This window comes from Sesamum indicum, linkage group LG3, assembly GCF_026168435.1.
Source record: "Sesamum indicum cultivar Baizhima isolate 11 linkage group LG3, ASM2616843v1, whole genome shotgun sequence".
Classification (NCBI taxonomy): domain Eukaryota; kingdom Viridiplantae; phylum Streptophyta; class Magnoliopsida; order Lamiales; family Pedaliaceae; genus Sesamum; species Sesamum indicum.
Genome location: NC_142659.1, coordinates 22,141,919 through 22,159,480, shown reverse-complemented (window position 1 = coordinate 22,159,480; position 17,562 = coordinate 22,141,919). Strand labels below are relative to the sequence as shown.

Below are 17,562 nucleotides of genomic sequence, written 5' to 3'. Positions count from 1 at the left end.
TTATGAAGAAAAAAAAAAGAAAAAAAAGAAAAAAGCTTTGTATCCAGACCCTACCCAACCCCAAAACATAAAAAAATGGCATTGAATCTAGAGACCCATGGGGTTCGAAAACAATGTCATTGAATCTAGAGATCCAAAGGGTCTTGAGGGGGTTGGGTAGGATCAGAATATTATTTGATAGAATGAGTCTTTTATAAATATAAGTTTGGATAGAATCTTACTCTATCCATTGACACCCCGATTCATTTAATATATTTTTCTAACGATTTATCAAAGTCGAATTTTAGAAAGCACTTGATGCGTTTAGAAGCAATTTCCACACCCAACGGGGTCGCAAGCACCGGCCGTGCCAATCAGTATCTAATCTTATAAATTCTAACACAATATATAAATGTGGATCCATCACCAAGAGGACTTACAAAAATAAAAGTAAGATTGTTGTTTGTATAAACTATGTCTCTTTCTTCCTGCTAAATTAACATTAAGATAAGCCCAAATTGAGGAGGAGAATACAGCATATCCTGGTTGAGGAATTTTATTAAACACGGTTATATGCGACTGATTTGCTAAACAAGCGACGGATGAACACAACTTGAAGCCCACTTACAAGACCCAGCAGAAGGTATTCTCCAACTGTGTAGAATATGACCCGCCTTCTTGTGCTCTCGTTTGCTGCACCAAACATTGACAGTGTTATTGTTAAGAACGAACAAGATGCCTGTTATTGTTTCACTTGTTAGATAAATGATTTTGGGGGATCGTGAAAAAGATGGAATTCCAACACTTTGAACCCCTCAAAGAACTGTTTCGACATGCAGAAATAATCAACCAGTATCTTCTGTTGCCAAAATGAGATGGTTCGGGATCGGATGCCACCCAGTACTGCAATGCGGATGTTGGTAATCCAACTTTTTGCAACTTAAAACCGACATTTGTCAAGAATATGGCTAATAAACAGACATTATAATACGCATGCAGTCAAAGACAGACAACAGAAATGCTTTTCCAAAATCCATGCACATCGCAGTACAGAACCAGAGAAAGGAGAAGAAAAAGGGTCTTACTATGGCGATGACGAGCATCACGTGCTTTAAGATACCTCTGCTCCAGGGTAACCGTTTCCAGAGCCTCCCTCAGCTCAGCAATTTTAACATTAATGGGGTCCAAATGTTCTGCAAATTTATACGGGGAAACAGAACGTATATGACCACATCACAATCAAAAGAAACTATCACCGCAGGGTCAAAATACACAATACAGAAGAGAAAAAAGGGATTAGACAAACCATCCTTTGCAAGGTCATGTTCACGGGGAATATGCCCTGTATGAATGTTGAAAGAGACGGTTTCTGGTGTAGAAGAAGGATTATGGAAACAGAATTTGTACATTCCATTTGTAGGGGCCTTAAACTCAAACTTGTCCTCAGATGTTCCCTTCAATGTGTGTACCGTACTACCTCCAGGAGCCGTCACCTACATCAAGAAGGAAAAGATATAAACATATACACACAACACACACTAACTATCAACAAGGACGAGTAATTTAAGCTACTGATCCACATTAAGCTCTGAAATCAGTTCACCAACTTTCATACCCCACCAAATTAAGATACATAAGGCCATGCAATAACCATCGACAGTGGCTCATAAAAAATAACATGCACACTGGGAAACATGGCTTGAAAAGCAAATAGACAAAGCCATAGTGTCATACTTTTGAAGCATACATTCATTGTAAAATCATCCAACTTGCATCAACAAAGCTGGAGTAACATATGATGTTTCACTACTTTTAATCTTTTGCCTATAAACAGCATAATTGCCCTGAGTCCGGGGAAAGCCCTTTGACTTCACAGAAAATTAAATAGTTATAGAAGTATATCAGCAGCTAAATAAAAAAAAAAAAAAGAGAAACTAAAGAATTTGAAACTCTTTTCATCATAAAATAAATCCAAATTTCCAATACTTCTAAACGATTTTCAGAATCTTTTTAAATTCACAACACTGAAACTAATCCTTAGTCTAATTGCATCATAATCTCAAAACCAACGACAAAACAAGACATACAAAACCCCAAAAGAAACCACTGTAATCACCAACAACCGAAAAAGCCAGGAAACAAAAGCCCTTCATCTCTAGTTCCAATTAGTCTCCCAAAATTCACCCACTTCCAATTTGCAAACTAACCGATTCAGATACACATACACACACGAACACGCGCAGCCAAACGCACACCGAGAGCTAAACCCTAACAGATTATTTTAAAACTTTTCCTTAAACATTGACTCCCACAAAATCAATATAATTTAATAGATCATTCAATGTACATGAACGAGTGTATATGTGTGTGGTTTCATAAAAGGAAAAGAAAGTGCAATACGGTGAAGTCGACGCCGGAGTGATCGGAGCTCCAGTAGGCATCATCGACGACGAAGTTCCCCGAAACGGTGTCGCCATCGTAGAACACGTACTCGTACACGCACTCGACGTCGCTCACAGTCACCGAGAGCGCCGACATGCGGCTCAGCATGCTCAACAACAGGAGGCCCAACGCAGCGTTCGCCGCCCGTCCACACCCGATAACTCTTCCCCTTGCCTCCATGTACAGCTCCGGGTTCCCGGATCAGGGTTTCGGGTTTGGGTGAGACAATGGAGAATCCGTAGTTGTCTGTTTCGTGATTCCTCAACCTCTGTCTCTCGCTGTCAGTCCTCCGTCTTCTATATATATAGGGACGTATCTCGATGTTGATGCCTCGGTGTACAGTGATGACGTGGGAGAATATTATTGGAGCAGGGTGGCATTGTATCAATGACATGGCTTCGCTTCTTGATTTTGCATTGGTCAACACAGTTTTAGTCCTATGGACAGAGGTTTATATTTTTAATTCTTTTCTATGAAAATTTTAAAATAATTTAAAAATTAAAAAACTTGATATATTTAGTTTATTATTTTTAAAATAATTTTTAAATTATAAAAATTCGACATATAATCTTTTGCTTTTGTTAATTTATAATATCACATGCCTAAATTACAATAAATCTTTTTAAATTTTTAAAAAAGGGAAGAGTAGGATGAAAGAAAAAGAAATAAATGGATAGAACAAAAGGAATCATGTCTCTGTCATCAACAATCTGATGGCAAAGTTTGACAAAATTTCCCCTTCATATATCGCACACAGCATCAGTTTCCAACAAAGCCAAGAATTCTTAGAATACAGAGATGCAAGTGCCAAGAGTGCATTTGGGTGCCCAAGGTTTGCAGGTAAAGATTAGCATTTGGGCTTGAAATTTTCATGAAGCTATCGCCAAAAAGTGAGGTTTTTTACAGCCAAAAGATTGCGTTTCTGTAATTTTGGTTAAAGAAGATACTACCTCTGCTTGTTGTTTTCCTTGTCGTACGTTGAGGCTGTTTTATATGTGGATTTCAATGTTCGAAGTAGGATGAGTTTGTTTACAGTGTAATTTTGACACTTGTTTTTCCAGTATGAGTGCCTCCTCCCGTATATACACTGTTAATGGTGAATTTCTAGCTTTACCCTATTCGAATTGTGGTGTGTGTGTGTGTGTGAGAGAGATAGGGGGAGAAGAGAGAGAAAAATAGTATTATGTTTGGTTTTGTATTCTGGGTGACAAAATTCATTGTTCCTTGTTTATTGTCAAATTATATTTCTTATATATATATATTTTAGTTTATAGATGGATTGAACTATATATATATATATATAAATATATATATATTATATATGTCAAATTATGTCCTTTTTATATGTGTTTGGCCTGCATTTGAGAATAGGTCAAATGAGAGAAAAACACCGAAATAAGGTGTCTCTATTCGAGTCCAAACATTGGGCATATTTCTGCCTATTTCGGAGATATGCCGAAAATAAAAACAAACATAGTACTTTGCCCGTTTGGTTTTGTTTCTATTTTTATTTCCAGTTTTCGGCATTTTTATTTGGATGTGAATGCTTTATTGGTTTTTGTGCGAAAAATGAAAATATGTTTTGAATAATATGATCACAAACTTAGGTATTGTGAGAAACGAGAACTCGTTTGGATTTGATTTGTTATATAGTTACTTTATGAATATTGTATTTTGAATATAAAATACAACATTATTTTTGTTTCTTAAAAAGTCAACATGAATATGTCGTGTCATATCCTATGTATAACTAAAGACAGCCAATGATGGTTCGGACTGTTTGAGAAGTGTTTTTGACTTGGACTGCAAATTTTCGCTGGAAGTGGGCATTGTTAATGGAGTTGGGCTAAATGATCAAGCTTTAAAATGCTTAAATAGTGTAAAACTGAAAATTGTCTTTTAAAAATATGACCAAACATAGATGGATTGCATCAGTATATTGTTATAAGAATATCATGTTATGAGAATGAAGGTGAAAATGACAAGTTTCAATTCGGATTAAACACATTTTGGTTTGGTTAATGAGAAAGAGCTGATTTCTGTTGTCCAGGTTTCTAGACTTGGATTTGGCTGTGGGGGGCTTTCAGGCATACTGAATGCTCCTCTGTCACATGAAGATGGAGCAGCAATCCTGAAAGAAGCTTTCAACAAAGGCATCACGTTCTTCGACACTGCGGATATCTATGGGCAGGCTGGCGATAATGAGATCATGATTGGCAAGGTAACTAATTCTTTTACCTACAAAGCCAATTACATAAAATGAGTTTCGTTTCATGGACAAACCAAAAGGACAGAAGAGGCTCGACGCATGTGGGCAGCAGCCCGACTTGATTGTGAGTGTTAAATCATACATAATGATACCAGCACTTCACTTTCTGACAGTTCTTACTGCATGGATTACAGCCCACATGAGCGGCATAAAGTCATCCACATATGTAGAAACCTTGTTTGTACGATGTTATTGAAGATAAGAATGCAATAATACACATTGGATTCATTGGCAAAACCATACTGTTACTCTCAACAGACATCTTTCGAATTCTTTAATCATCACTACTAACATTCCATAATCACTTCAGGCATTAAAAGAGCTGCCTCGTGAGCAAGTTCAGATAGCGAGTAAATTTGGCGTTTATATGCCTGACGGTATGAGTCAGGTTCACGTCAAGGGAAGTCCTGAATATGTCCGGAAATGCATTGAAGCTAGTCTAACGCGGCTTGATGTGGACTACATTGATCTGTATTATCAGCATCGTGTTGACACATCTGTGCCAATAGAGGAAACTGTTAGTATTAGAAAAAAAAACTGCATATGTTTCTTACTCAACTCATTATGCATTTGATGCTAGAATTTCGTCTCTAATATTTTTCGCAATCCTTTGGCTCTGTGTTTGTGAAGATGGGGGAACTGAAGAAGCTAGTGGAAGAGGGGAAAATCAGATACATTGGGTTATCTGAAGCTAGTACGGATACGATCAAGAGGGCACATGCTGTGCATCCTATCACTGCTGTGCAAATGGAGTATTCTCTGTGGAGTCGTGAGATTGAGGAAGATGTGATTCCGCTTTGTAGGTCAGTTTGAACCTTGGTTTGGCTCATTGCAGCAATGCAATATTGATCTAGTTTTTAGATCTTCGTGCTTAAAACTCAGAAGTATTTCTAAAAGCCAAAAGTCATCTGTTTGTTAAAAAATGATCACTGTTTCTTGATACAGGGAGCTTGGTATTGGGATAGTAGCGTATAGCCCTCTTGGTCACGGATTCTTCGGTGGAAAGGGAATTGTGGAGAGCTTACCTTCACAGAGCGTGCTGGTAAATGCTGCATATGGTTTTGTTGATATAGCGTCTTAACTTTAATCTCATCTGCACATAACCTTTGTTTTTGACGGGTTAATTACATTTTACCCTCTAGGAAAATACTAATAGGCATGAAACCCCCTTGAACAGCAAAAGAAGGGGGCAACATGATAAATTGAACTTTTGAAAAGAATGTTAGTACATCACGTCAGGGGTTGTGTTGCCCTCTTTTCTAAAAGTTCAAAGAGTTGTGTTGCCGCTATTTTTTGCTCAAAAGGAGTTTTGTGCCTACTACTGTTTTCATAAGGGGCTTGATCAACTACCCCCTTGTGAAAAGACTAATAGGCACAAAATCCCCAGAATGAAAATTACAAGGGGCAACAAGATCCCGTGAACTTTTGAAAAAGAATCTTACTAGTTCTCACGTCAGGGGTCGTGTTGCCCTCATTTTAAAAGTTGAAATGCCCATTTTGTTTGCTTAAAGGAGTTTTGTGCCTATTACTGGGGGCTTGTTGAATCTAACTCTTTTTTCCAACATAATGTTACTCAATTACAACCTGTTTTCTCGAGAAAAAACTATATGGTTTTTATTGCTGTTGCTTCCCTTGTCCTCTTAGGAGATGCATCCAAGGTTCACTGGGGACAATCGAGAAAAGAACAAAGTCTTGTACACCCGGTTCGCCAGTTTAGCTGCTAAGCATTCTTGTACTCCTCCTCAACTTGCTCTGGCTTGGCTTCTCCATCAGGGCAATGACGTGGTTCCACTACCTGGTATGTATGAGAGAACTTTTGAACTTCTTCTGTTTTTTGTGTTGGGAAAATCTTGTTGTGCAACTGCCATGGTCATTGCATGCTCATGTTGTACCTTTGGGGATGGTAACATGATCTTTTCATGTATGGTTGGAATATGATGTTTTGTAGGGACTACAAAGATTAAGAACCTGGAAGCGAATATTGACTCCTTAGCAGTGAAACTGACAGCTGAGGACTTGAAAGAAATTGCTGCTGCAATTCCTGTTGATCAAGTTGGTGGTGAAAGAGAAATTACCATCTTTTCAATGTATTCCTACAGATTTGCGAATACACCACAGAGAAAATGATTTTTCTCGTAAAAGAATGATATAATCAAGAAAAATGTGATTGATTCTCCGAATTTACTCTTTATAATATGTCCAATTTGGGGGTGTCATTGTAAAGATTTAAGGTGATTGGTTGCAAATTTGATCTTTGTATTCTTTTAAACTTTTCCATCCTCTATGTACGGTTTTGTACAAAAGACACCGGTTGCATTCAATTACATCGTGCAATTAGATGAAGCTATGTGAAAAGAATTGAAATAAATAGTGCAATTGAAATTAGACTTTGTTAAATTTATTACACCGAATCTTGTATTAGCTCTTAAAATGCTAATCCTGTTTCTAACGAATTTTAAAATATTTTATAGGATGTATTATACTTAAACTCCATTTAAAAGTGTGATATTACACTTCCTCTCCAATTTTTTTTTTAAATTACACTTATACCCTCCAAAAGTTTTTTGTTTACACTACTTTTTGTTGGGGTTTGGGCAAAAAATAATGCGTCAACAAAATAATTACATAAAATGTAAATTTTGCACCTGCGTCAACAAAATAACAGCATTGCTTGTATGCAATTTTCAGAAACCTAATAAAACAAATACAGTTAGAACTTTTCTTCACTTCCCTTGTAAGATTAGATATAGAACAATTGTTGAGACAGACATGTGAAGAATACCAACATGGAAGAGAGTGGGATGCAAATACTAAAAATATATGGAGGAGATATTCTTCTACTAGAAAAAGAAAAAGGCATAATGTGCATGAAATTAAATCAGTCAGATCATACTGTTGATATGGTGTATAGGTTACATATGTACTCTTGTGAGTACGGCCTTCATGGCAAACTTCAAAATGCCTAATTGGGATCACAGCCCCTACTAGTTGGATGTGCGTCTGGTTGATTTCTCTAGAACATATACTGCGAATTTGAGAATCTTCTCTTATTCATTACATTTACATATATCCCATTAATTAGATAATCAAAACAAAAAAAGCCTATACACTCACGATATATAAACATATAAACGAATCGAGAAATTTTCTACTCTTCTGTGTGTATGTACATTAACCTGATGTCTTCAGGTGGACTACGGCTCTACACCTGAAATGCATTTTCTTTTGGCCCAACACTTTGGAGCTTCTCCAGCTTCACCCCGTCATCTATATCCTGTAGTAAAAGTAATCAGTCAATTTCTAATATAATTTGACTTGCAGATCCTAAAGAAATTCATTTTCACATCATAATTCGATTCTTATGCTGTAGTGTTAAGAGCCTTACAAAAGCATAAAGCTTTTATAATTAGCAGAAACACAGGTGACGCAACTAATGATTCACTAGCCGTCTATACATGGCGACCCATCAACTGAACCAGCAGGTGTTCAAACAACAAAAAATTGTTGATAGAACACATGAAACCAAGATACTAACGAGTAATGCAGAAGAATAAAGTGCTCCGTGCAGCATAAGAGAACAAGAAAACCATTATAACTTAATTGGAAACGACTTACTTCTACAGGTACTGGGAATAAATTTATGCTGCTGGGATTGAAAGAGAAATCACTGCGTAGTGAAAAACAGTTTTTAATTAGAAGCGAGTTGAACACCATATATTTACTGTAAATCTGAACATTTGCAATAGCATTCAAGAAAGCTACCGTAGAGCTCGGAAATTAAAACCGACAGCCTCAACAAAATTGGATATATCATATGTGAAAGTCGCAATGTAGATAGAAGGACAAGGGAAGCATAAATTCAGCAGTGGTATCAGTTTGTGAATATCTTTTTCATGTGCAGGGTAGGAAGTATACCTGCCAGACAATACCAACTGCCATATATATGGAATGAAGAACTCCTCGGGATGACTTTCTTGTTCGTAGGTAAAGCGTAATTGCGTAAACATCTTTTCAAGACCAAAATGTGGGAATAAGATATAAAGCATCAGAAAAAATCACAAAACAGAATTTAACTATTCAAGTATTTTACCTTCATGCCTTCACCTCTCCATGATCGGCAGTTGTTTATTATGACTTGAAGCACTTTTTCCACTGACCATTCATCGTCCATTTTATGAGCATCCATACGGCTATTGAAGAAATCCAAAACCTGTAATTAAAGACAATTCAGAATATTGCTGCGTGTGAGGAAAGATTAAGCTTCTCCAAGACCACTATCACCGAGACTCGATTTTCTTTCCAAGTCATGAGAAGAATTTATTAGTGAAATTGAAATATGCTCCATTGAACACATACGGTATATATGTTTTCTAACAGCTCATTAAAACGTGGATGATTCTTGAATGGTAGAAAGACTTCTTGTCTGTGCATAATTGCATAAACAACCTGAAAGTTAATGGAAACAATTAGCAAATCAAGGGATATACCCTTGAGATTGAAAAATCAGATGAGCAATATTTCCTTGAATAATCAAATCCAATTTGTGATACCTCTGGATTTCTAGGTAATGTGAAAGTTAGGACTGAATTTAGTATCTCCAGCACAAGTCTCAGGAAGTCAGTATATATGTGCAGTTCTGATGACTGCAGCATAGATTGTAAGGGTTAATAAGTACCCTAGCATAATCAAATAAATTTGAAATTAAAAAAAATGATATCATCACGGAGCAAGGGACTTTGCTACCGGATCCTCTGGAAGGCTGTCTCCTTGGAGATCACCATCTGCCATTTTCATCTCATCATTTCTAACTTCTGCGAATTTATTGTACCTAAATATTCAAGATATTAAACCACAAATAGGGGAGAGAACCCAATCCTGATGCATCTTGGTCAAGTACTATACAGGCTGTAAGATGTCAAGGGCAAAAACAATAAAGATGAGACTTACTTGCGTGAAAGTATATCAAAAAGGCTAACCAACTGCTGTGATGCATATGCACTCAGGCGGTGAACATGTGGTGCCATATTTGCCAAAGTTGCAAGACAATTTGTGTGAAGATAGACATCCTGTTGCAATGGAAGAATTAAAATAATATAACCATAAATTGGCAAAAACTTATCATTCGAGTGTATTAACTGTGGTGATTTCTGTTTTATATTACAAATGTCTACATTTGTTCAAAATGAAACAATTTGAGTTTTCACAGTAGGAAACTTAGACACATCTTTCTGATAATTATAATAACTGAGTAGATCTATGATGCTATTATTCAACGCCATAAAGGGTAACAGGGTGCAAAGCTCAAATGTCGAGTCCAAGACAAGGAAAAATAAGCTAGAAGAATTGCATCAAGTCTTACCCTCAGCTTAGAGAGGTTATATTTCACAGTCCTAATTAGAATTATGATCATGAGGGAACCAAGAGAAGTTTGATGAAGAAGACGTTCTTGATACCATGGCACATTAGGCAGCATCTGCAAGCATATTTCATAACTCAGGTACGAGATTAGAATAAGTAAACTTATATGGGTAAAGAAAAATTATCTTTACCAGTTTGTGGACGCTAGCATTGAAAGAGGAATCTTGACTTAGTATAAGAAGAATAATCAGCACCATATAAATGTGATTGGCCGTCCTTTTCGGAGAATTATATAACGTTTCCAACATGGGCATCAACTGTATATATCATTTGAAGAAAAGGTCAATATCATACCAAGATTTGCAGTGGAACTGAACAAGTTCAAATACAGCACACCAGTGACCATAAAAATAATCATGTTATCCTTCCTAAATATCACTAAAGTAGCAGCGTTGTCTCACTCCTACAATTTGCACTTAGACTCACCTTAGAAAAACAAATCCTCGCAGAAAAAACAGTCTTTAATAAACACTTTACACAAAGGACAAACTGATAAAGGTTTGGCAAAGTGGATACCCCAGCTTTCCTAATATAGTAATAATCAGGAAATATTTTATGACCCCTCTTAAGTCATAATTAGCAATTGAACATCAAAGTTACCTTAAGATTTAAGAATACTTTCACTAAGAATATTTTTCAGTTGTTATTATCTCCTCTCTAATCTAATATTTACATTCACCTTTTCAGTTTCAAGCAGAGGGCCTAGCGATGGTTTCATCAGAAAAAAGACAGATGTTCTTCATGAGGCAAGTGAAATTTAGGGTTCATACCAGTGTATCCATATCTGCTCGCACCAAAACATACTCCAGAAAACATGAATTTCCGTGCACCAGTGAATAAAGCAACAAAACAGATCTTTCATCAGCCAAGCACCTGAAATAAAAGAAACCAGTGCATATAGAATCCTAAAATAGAATTATATCCATAGTCAAGATCAAGTATTTTAATGTGCTGTCTCAGATAGAGATACTTTTAGCATGTAACACTATCCTGGAGTCCTCAATCATCTAAATCTCAATAAAAGCATCGTACCATCCAGCATCAGTAAAAATGAAGTAACCTAGTAAGAACAACTATATTTGAAGAGAATGATGCAGAAAACGTGAAACTAAATCATATAAAAATATAGATGTTAGGTTATAAATTCTCAGAATTAGGAGTTCTGATGGGAAATCACAACCAATAGAAATCACCAATAACCAAGCTCTAGCAACTGACAACTATTGGAGGCTCAAATACATATTTAAGCATTTTACTTTTTTTTCCAGAAAATTAATTTCAATAGAGAAAATCCAGTAGAGGATTCAAAAGCAACATGTCAAATAACAGTAGAACTGATATATTCAACCCCCGAATACTCACATGCCAAGAGTATCAAATAGAGAAGCAAAAGGTAGCCTCACAAGCAGACCATTATGTGCATTGCCCTCAATATCAACGCGATTAACTGTAGGCAGACCACTCAGACTTAAGCAGTGTTTGAACATCATAAATCTCAGTCTAAAAAATAACAGAATCCGGAAATTTGCACATGTTCATACATTCAATATCCCGAACATTTTCGACTGCTCTGCAGAAAGGGTTCTCCGAAAAATATGTCTCTTCCTTAGGCAGAGACTGTGAACTGCTGTTTTGACTTTTATCCTTCACATAGTCCACCGAAATACATTTATGGTAATGACAAAGAATAAGCAAAACATTAAGACTGTTTTCTGCCAGTGGACTTCTTGAAGCTTCACCAGTTGAGCTGACTAAGTAATTAAAGGGCAATAGCATCAAGTTTGCTGCAAGCATGAATTATATTTCAGTTAGAAAATCAAGATCAAATTGAAGGCATACAAATAATAGCTAGAATTGAGGGGAAATGTACAGCCCTTTTATTTAAAGATGCATACAAAAGCCTATAGTTGGTAGTACCTCTGATGTATCGTGCTCTTCAATGGAAAGCCAATAGTAAAATAATACATAATAACAAAAGCGCAAGTATTGAATTGAACAAAATAAACAAACATAACAACATTGCACTCCAAGAGTTTTCATGAGAAGAATCAAGCTACAACCAAACAGGAAAGGCAATAGATTGATATCACATATAAGTTAAAAGTTAGATGACTGGCATGTTCGTGCCACACTACCATACCAGCTGCAGAGCCAACTCTTCTCAGAACACCTAGTTGATTTTCTTCAGAAAATATGGTATAAATTGAACTGTTTAATGGAGCCCCAGGGTGTATGATGTAATTGAGCAATAACTTGTGCACAACTGAATCAACCAAAGAAGTTTCCTGCAGAAACACCAGCCAGTTGATATGGAAAAGAATTAGATGATTAGCATTGAAGTCAGGAAACTTCTCTGACTCACCTGAGCCATTGCTGCGTCAATGAAAGGGTGTGCATCATTCGGTCCTGGTGATGGCCCAGAGACAAGTTGAGTTGACATGGCAATCAGCATGAAGTTAAGCAGCTCATAATGCAGAAGGTATGTTCTAGGACTTATCAAGAAAATTACAAAAATTAGGGAAACGCAAATACAAAGCAATGCATCAATTGACATCTTTCACCATCCACGCATACCTAATATCAACTTTGGCAATAAAGTTAAACGCACTGTACATAATGAGGTTTCCAACATCTTCACCTGCTTTGAGAAGGTGGAACAAAGTCAAGTATAAGTGCATCCATCAGGAAAGCAACTGGTTCAGAAAGGGACCAGAATGAATGAAGACGTTGAGCAAACAATTAAAGGTTTTAAATATTCATTAAAGAATGCCAATGAACTGGACCTCTAAGTCATGATATATATTGAAAGGACACAAAATATGTAGAAGTCAACTCAACTTGATAAAGGTCATTTTAACCAGTGTTCAGCTAACTGTAAAGTCGAGTTCAAATTATTATAGGAAATTTGGTATACTTGCTATGCAGTGTGAGAAGAACTGGAGTGTCTTAATCTTTTCAAAGATACTTGGGGATGAGTCTCTCTATGTATTCACAACATAAAAGTATAAAAGGATCACATGCTTCTCTACTGACTAGATTATTACCATCCCCACACGGGGGGGACATTCATACTCAAGATCACAACGCATCCAACCACACGTTGGCTTGAAAATATTTAAATTGAAAACAAACAATTAACATCTTGATCATTAAGCAGTAGTATACAGGTGATTCAAGCATCACATCAATAGAAACTGAATATTTGTTTACCACAATAACAAAAATGCCAAGTCCTGGAGTTTTTGTGGACAGATTGTTCAGGGAAAATGGGAAAAGGAAAAAAGGGATAAAATCCTCTACTTCTATTATTACCAGTTAAACTTTAGCAAGACTACATACAGAACCTCTTAATTGCACTTCAAGCATTGAGTAAGTGTAAAGTTGGAGAGGATACCATCTTAAGCATTATCTTCTGAAAATGAAGTGTTGTTAAACAATCATATTCAAAATGTCAAGGTTCCTGTCCAAACAGTCAACAATTTGAAGAGGATAACACAAAACTTGTTAAGTTGTTTATCAATGATGACACAAGACTTAGCATACTGGTAAATCGGATAATCTAAAAAGATGGAGAGTGGAAAGATGAACAGGTTCAAGAAGGGTTTCTGAACTAGGGAAATCAGATCATTTTGGTAGCTGGTCTGTGTTTTCAACCAAAACATGACAATAAATCAAGATCATCACGCAAGAGAAATCCTAGCCAGTACGGTAACAACTTCTGATTAGTTAGCCATTCAGCCTCGTTTAAAGTCATGGCATAATCCTCTTACAATCCTGGGGAATATTTGAGACCAGCAAGTCGCAATGTCAAAGGAGGCATGATGAAAAGCATATGCATTCAAAATTTGTTATTGTGCAACATTTTTCATTATTTTCCTATCTATATCTATTTGTTTCCGGATCAGGAAGCACAAACAAACTACCCTGAAAAGTACAGACATGACAGAGACTAAATGGTTAAACCTAACACAATGAAAGTGATACATGCTAATTACTTGAAAGCAAAATTTTGATTGCAGACAACCAGAAATTTTTTGGGAAAATAAATTAGAAGATATAACAAAAACAAAAATGTTATGAAGATAGGAATATACACAAACATAAGCCATACAAACTGGTCTAAGTAAGCATAAAATATGATGTAAAAAATCGAACCTCTGGAGAAATTATTTGGCATTGGCTCAGATTCATCTATAGATAGGCATAGTTCTTCAAAGTTATCACTCTTAGCATTCTCAATCAGATACTTTAGAAAAACAGATAATAGAAATAGTGCATTGAGAGCTTTTGAGATAGCTGGAGATGCCACCCCAGATGCAGAAACACACTCCTGCAAGCACCATGCTAGGTGAATCAAAATCTTTGCAAGGTGCCTCGTATTGCAATTGTTTATTGCTGCATGCAAACAAGCCGATGAGAATCAGACTAGATGAAAATATATCTTAAAAAGTAAGTATTGACCACATGAAGAACATTACATGAATTAATTTCTCCTTTTAGCTCTAGATATCACTTTAGGATTAACAGCATGGCCATGATATTCATGTTTCTCTAAATGAATAAGTGAATAGCTGCCAATTTATTTAAATACTCAATTTCTAGCAGGACAATAACGGAAAATCTTATACAATGAGCAGGGATCCTAGGAGCTTCTGTTATTCAGACTTACTTCCAAGCACAGCTGAGATAAAAGCACACTTTTCTAAAGCATTGTGCCATTCCAGAACCTAAGAAAATTACAAACATATAAGTAGTACCAAACATCATGATACTTTATGTTCAAATTCATCGAATTTGTGCTATAATAATTTACACATCATAGGACATTCTTCTCCTTTGCATAAGATACCAAAAGTATAGGTATGTATTGTTGAGAAGATTGTGTACCAACGGATGTGCATATTTCATAACAGGTAAAGGAGACTATATATGGAAAAGCATGTGCCTAGAAGATGACATAATGTTAAAACACAGATTTTATCCTTCAACCAAAAACCAGAAAGTGCATCGCCAGATAGGAAAAAGGTTGAAATGGGAAAGAATCATTGCAAAACTTCTGGAGCAAGAGCAAATATGGGAACACCTATACCTAAGTGAGTTCTCTGGCAAAACTTCTGGAGCACTATAACTAATGCAACTTTTGCTGCAACAGTTGCATAACCCCTTTTTTGAATAATCAATAGCATTCGCGACAGAAAGTTCAAAAGATTTTGAACCTTAGAAAATGATGAAAGCAAAATAACATGAATTACATAGTTCTTTACTATAATTTGACTGCTTAACCTTAAAGAGATTATCAAAAAGAAATTTTTGGAAATGATACTGGCAAAAAAGTATGAAACTACACTATTATATAGAGAATTTCTCTGTTTATCTCTAAGAACATCAAAGCTTTATTAAGTGAGAAGACAACAGCACCACCTTGGGGCTCTACAATCATCAGCATTTGCAGAAAAATACAGCTAAAAAGTATGAAACTACACTATTATATAGAGAATTTCTGTGTTTATCTCTAAGAACATCAAAGCTTTATTATTACGTGAGAAGACAACAGCACCACCTTGGAGCTCTACAATCATCAGCATTTGCAGAAAAGTACAGCAACATGCTAAGGTTGTCTATTACTGCATTTTCTGAAACCATTCCTAGATTTTATAATATTTGACATTCTTTAGGAACTATAGTATATAATCTACAAGAAATTCTCTAAATTCAAACTCAAAACAAAAAGCAATGCTCACCTACTCTAGAATCTCAGAGCACGAATACATGATGCAAACAATAACCACCTTCCCCCCACCCCACCCCCACCCAAGATGGAAGGAAGAAAAAGAAAGCACACACACGCACACACACAAGCTGATTTCCAGAAAGAAAACATATGAACTTACTCTCAATTCCAAAATCAAACTCGAAACAACTCAGCTTTCCGCACACGAGAAAACGCAATCAAATACACATTTCTAAATGCAAACTAACAACAAACCATCACAAAACACAAACCGGTAATCTCACTAGCAGAAAACACGAACTAAATTTCAATATTACAAAAATAAAGCAAAAGACAAGAATGCACTGACCGAATAGGTGGCAAGCTTGGTTAACGCGATTAGAAGGCCAGCGAAGATCGAATGGAAGCTCTAGAAGCTTCTGCCAGTAATCCGAGGTAAGTGGAAATGATTTCTCACCGACAAACGCCCCAATTAAGCTCTCCGCCTTCTCCGGCAGCTGCTCTCCGCCCCCTAATCGCGGCGTCGATGGCACTCCGCCCATAGTCCTTCAATCTCGCAAGAGCAATACGAATATGTACGTATAGGTGCGCGAATTCAACAATGTATTTGGATCTGGAACACAGATTAGGGAGAGGAGTGCTTGCGGACGAAGGTTTTGACGAGAGACTTTGGAGAGTGGAAATTTATGGTTTTTCATTCGGTAGGCTTTTTATTCAAGAGGAAACAATGGATATAGATTATGGTGATGGCAACAAACGAAAACAGAGACTGAGGAAGTCTTTCTATTGACAAAATTACCCTTGTTTGTTCATAGCCTTTGCAATAGCTTATAAAACAAAAGGGTTAACTACCAAAAAACAAAAAAGGGTTAACTACACTTGTACGCCTTCTAAAAATACAGAATTATATATTTTTTTAAAAAACTTAAAATTATATTTACATTGCCTTTAAAAATTCTTTCTTATATACCTGACACATTTTCGTTAGGATTTAAACAAAAGATATTGACGCTAACAAAAAACATAAATTTAATTAAAAATTTTATGTATATTTTTATACTTATAAAGGGATAAATATAATATATTTATATATATAGAGTGAGGTTAACATGATCACATTTATCCCCTTATAGGTGCAAAATTATCACATGAGAATATTAATGAAGGGCAAAATTAAAAATTTATGTAATTTTTTTGTTTACGTCAGCATTTTTCATCCAAACCATAACGAAAGGGGGTCAGGTATATACAATGAATTTTTGGAGGAAGTGTAAGTATAATTTTAAAACTTTTTTAAGGAAGTGTAATTCAAGATTTTTTGAGAAGAAATATACATGTAATTAACCCAAAACAAAATTAAAAGTTTAGTTACATTAAAATTTTGAAATATTTAAAAATAGAACTCAAAAGTGAAAGTTGGAGTCTTTGATAAAACAGTTTAAACTTTATAATTTTATTAATAAACAACAGAAGATAGTGAAATTTTCTTATAATTTTGATCATATTATATATATGTATATATGAATGCATACACTTCTTGATATTTATTTTTAATATCCATTATGTTACACCCTTTTGTATCCCCATTATGTTTTGTAATTATAATAGTTATGGTGTACTTTGTAACCACAATTTTGGTGGTTTATAAATATCATCATATATTTCATTTGTAAAAGAAGCTTTTTGAGAAAATAAGAAAGTGATTTGTAGGAAATATATATAT

At 35.7% G+C, this 17,562-nt stretch overlaps 3 protein-coding genes across 9 annotated transcripts; 1 reads left to right on the top strand and 2 right to left on the bottom strand.

Annotated features, from left to right (window-relative positions):
• Positions 1-361: 361 nt before the first annotated feature.
• Positions 362-2,715, bottom strand: LOC105158412 (transmembrane emp24 domain-containing protein p24beta3). 3 transcript variants are annotated; one of them, XM_088878738.1, is made up of 5 exons: positions 2,380-2,715; positions 1,286-1,472; positions 1,065-1,172; positions 783-926; positions 362-672 (listed from the first exon to the last, which is right to left on the bottom strand). In XM_088878738.1, exons 1-5 carry the CDS (start codon positions 2,599-2,601, stop codon positions 539-541), a joined length of 795 nt encoding a protein of 264 aa, XP_088734864.1. In that variant the 5' UTR covers positions 2,602-2,715; the 3' UTR covers positions 362-538. The 3 variants fall into 3 exon arrangements, with proteins under 3 accessions (XP_088734864.1, XP_088734865.1, XP_011073468.1); XM_088878739.1 differs by having other exon boundaries at positions 830-926; XM_011075166.3 differs by lacking the exon at positions 783-926 and having other exon boundaries at positions 2,380-2,714.
• A 353-nt stretch (positions 2,716-3,068) lies between these two features.
• On the top strand, positions 3,069-7,011 carry LOC105158411 (perakine reductase). The gene is made up of 7 exons (XM_011075165.3): positions 3,069-3,261; positions 4,472-4,642; positions 5,001-5,207; positions 5,321-5,493; positions 5,636-5,732; positions 6,335-6,488; positions 6,639-7,011. The coding sequence occupies exons 1-7, from the start codon at positions 3,220-3,222 to the stop codon at positions 6,815-6,817; spliced, it is 1,023 nt and encodes a 340-aa protein (XP_011073467.1). The 5' UTR covers positions 3,069-3,219; the 3' UTR covers positions 6,818-7,011.
• Positions 7,012-7,554: 543 nt separating this feature from the next.
• LOC105158410 (uncharacterized) lies at positions 7,555-16,582 on the bottom strand. Of its 5 annotated transcripts, none has more exons than XM_011075162.3 (18): positions 16,189-16,582; positions 14,264-14,503; positions 12,683-12,749; positions 12,471-12,600; positions 12,249-12,393; positions 11,650-11,892; positions 11,471-11,555; positions 10,879-10,981; positions 10,240-10,365; positions 10,050-10,163; positions 9,638-9,756; positions 9,434-9,518; positions 9,241-9,333; positions 9,047-9,136; positions 8,781-8,900; positions 8,606-8,697; positions 8,306-8,357; positions 7,555-7,964 (listed from the first exon to the last, which is right to left on the bottom strand). In XM_011075162.3, the coding sequence occupies exons 1-18, from the start codon at positions 16,379-16,381 to the stop codon at positions 7,893-7,895; spliced, it is 2,169 nt and encodes a 722-aa protein (XP_011073464.1). In that variant the 5' UTR covers positions 16,382-16,582; the 3' UTR covers positions 7,555-7,892. The 5 variants fall into 5 exon arrangements, with proteins under 5 accessions (XP_011073464.1, XP_088735174.1, XP_088735175.1 ...); XM_088879048.1 differs by having other exon boundaries at positions 12,471-12,594; XM_088879049.1 differs by having other exon boundaries at positions 12,471-12,594; positions 12,683-12,746.
• Positions 16,583-17,562: the final 980 nt, after the last annotated feature.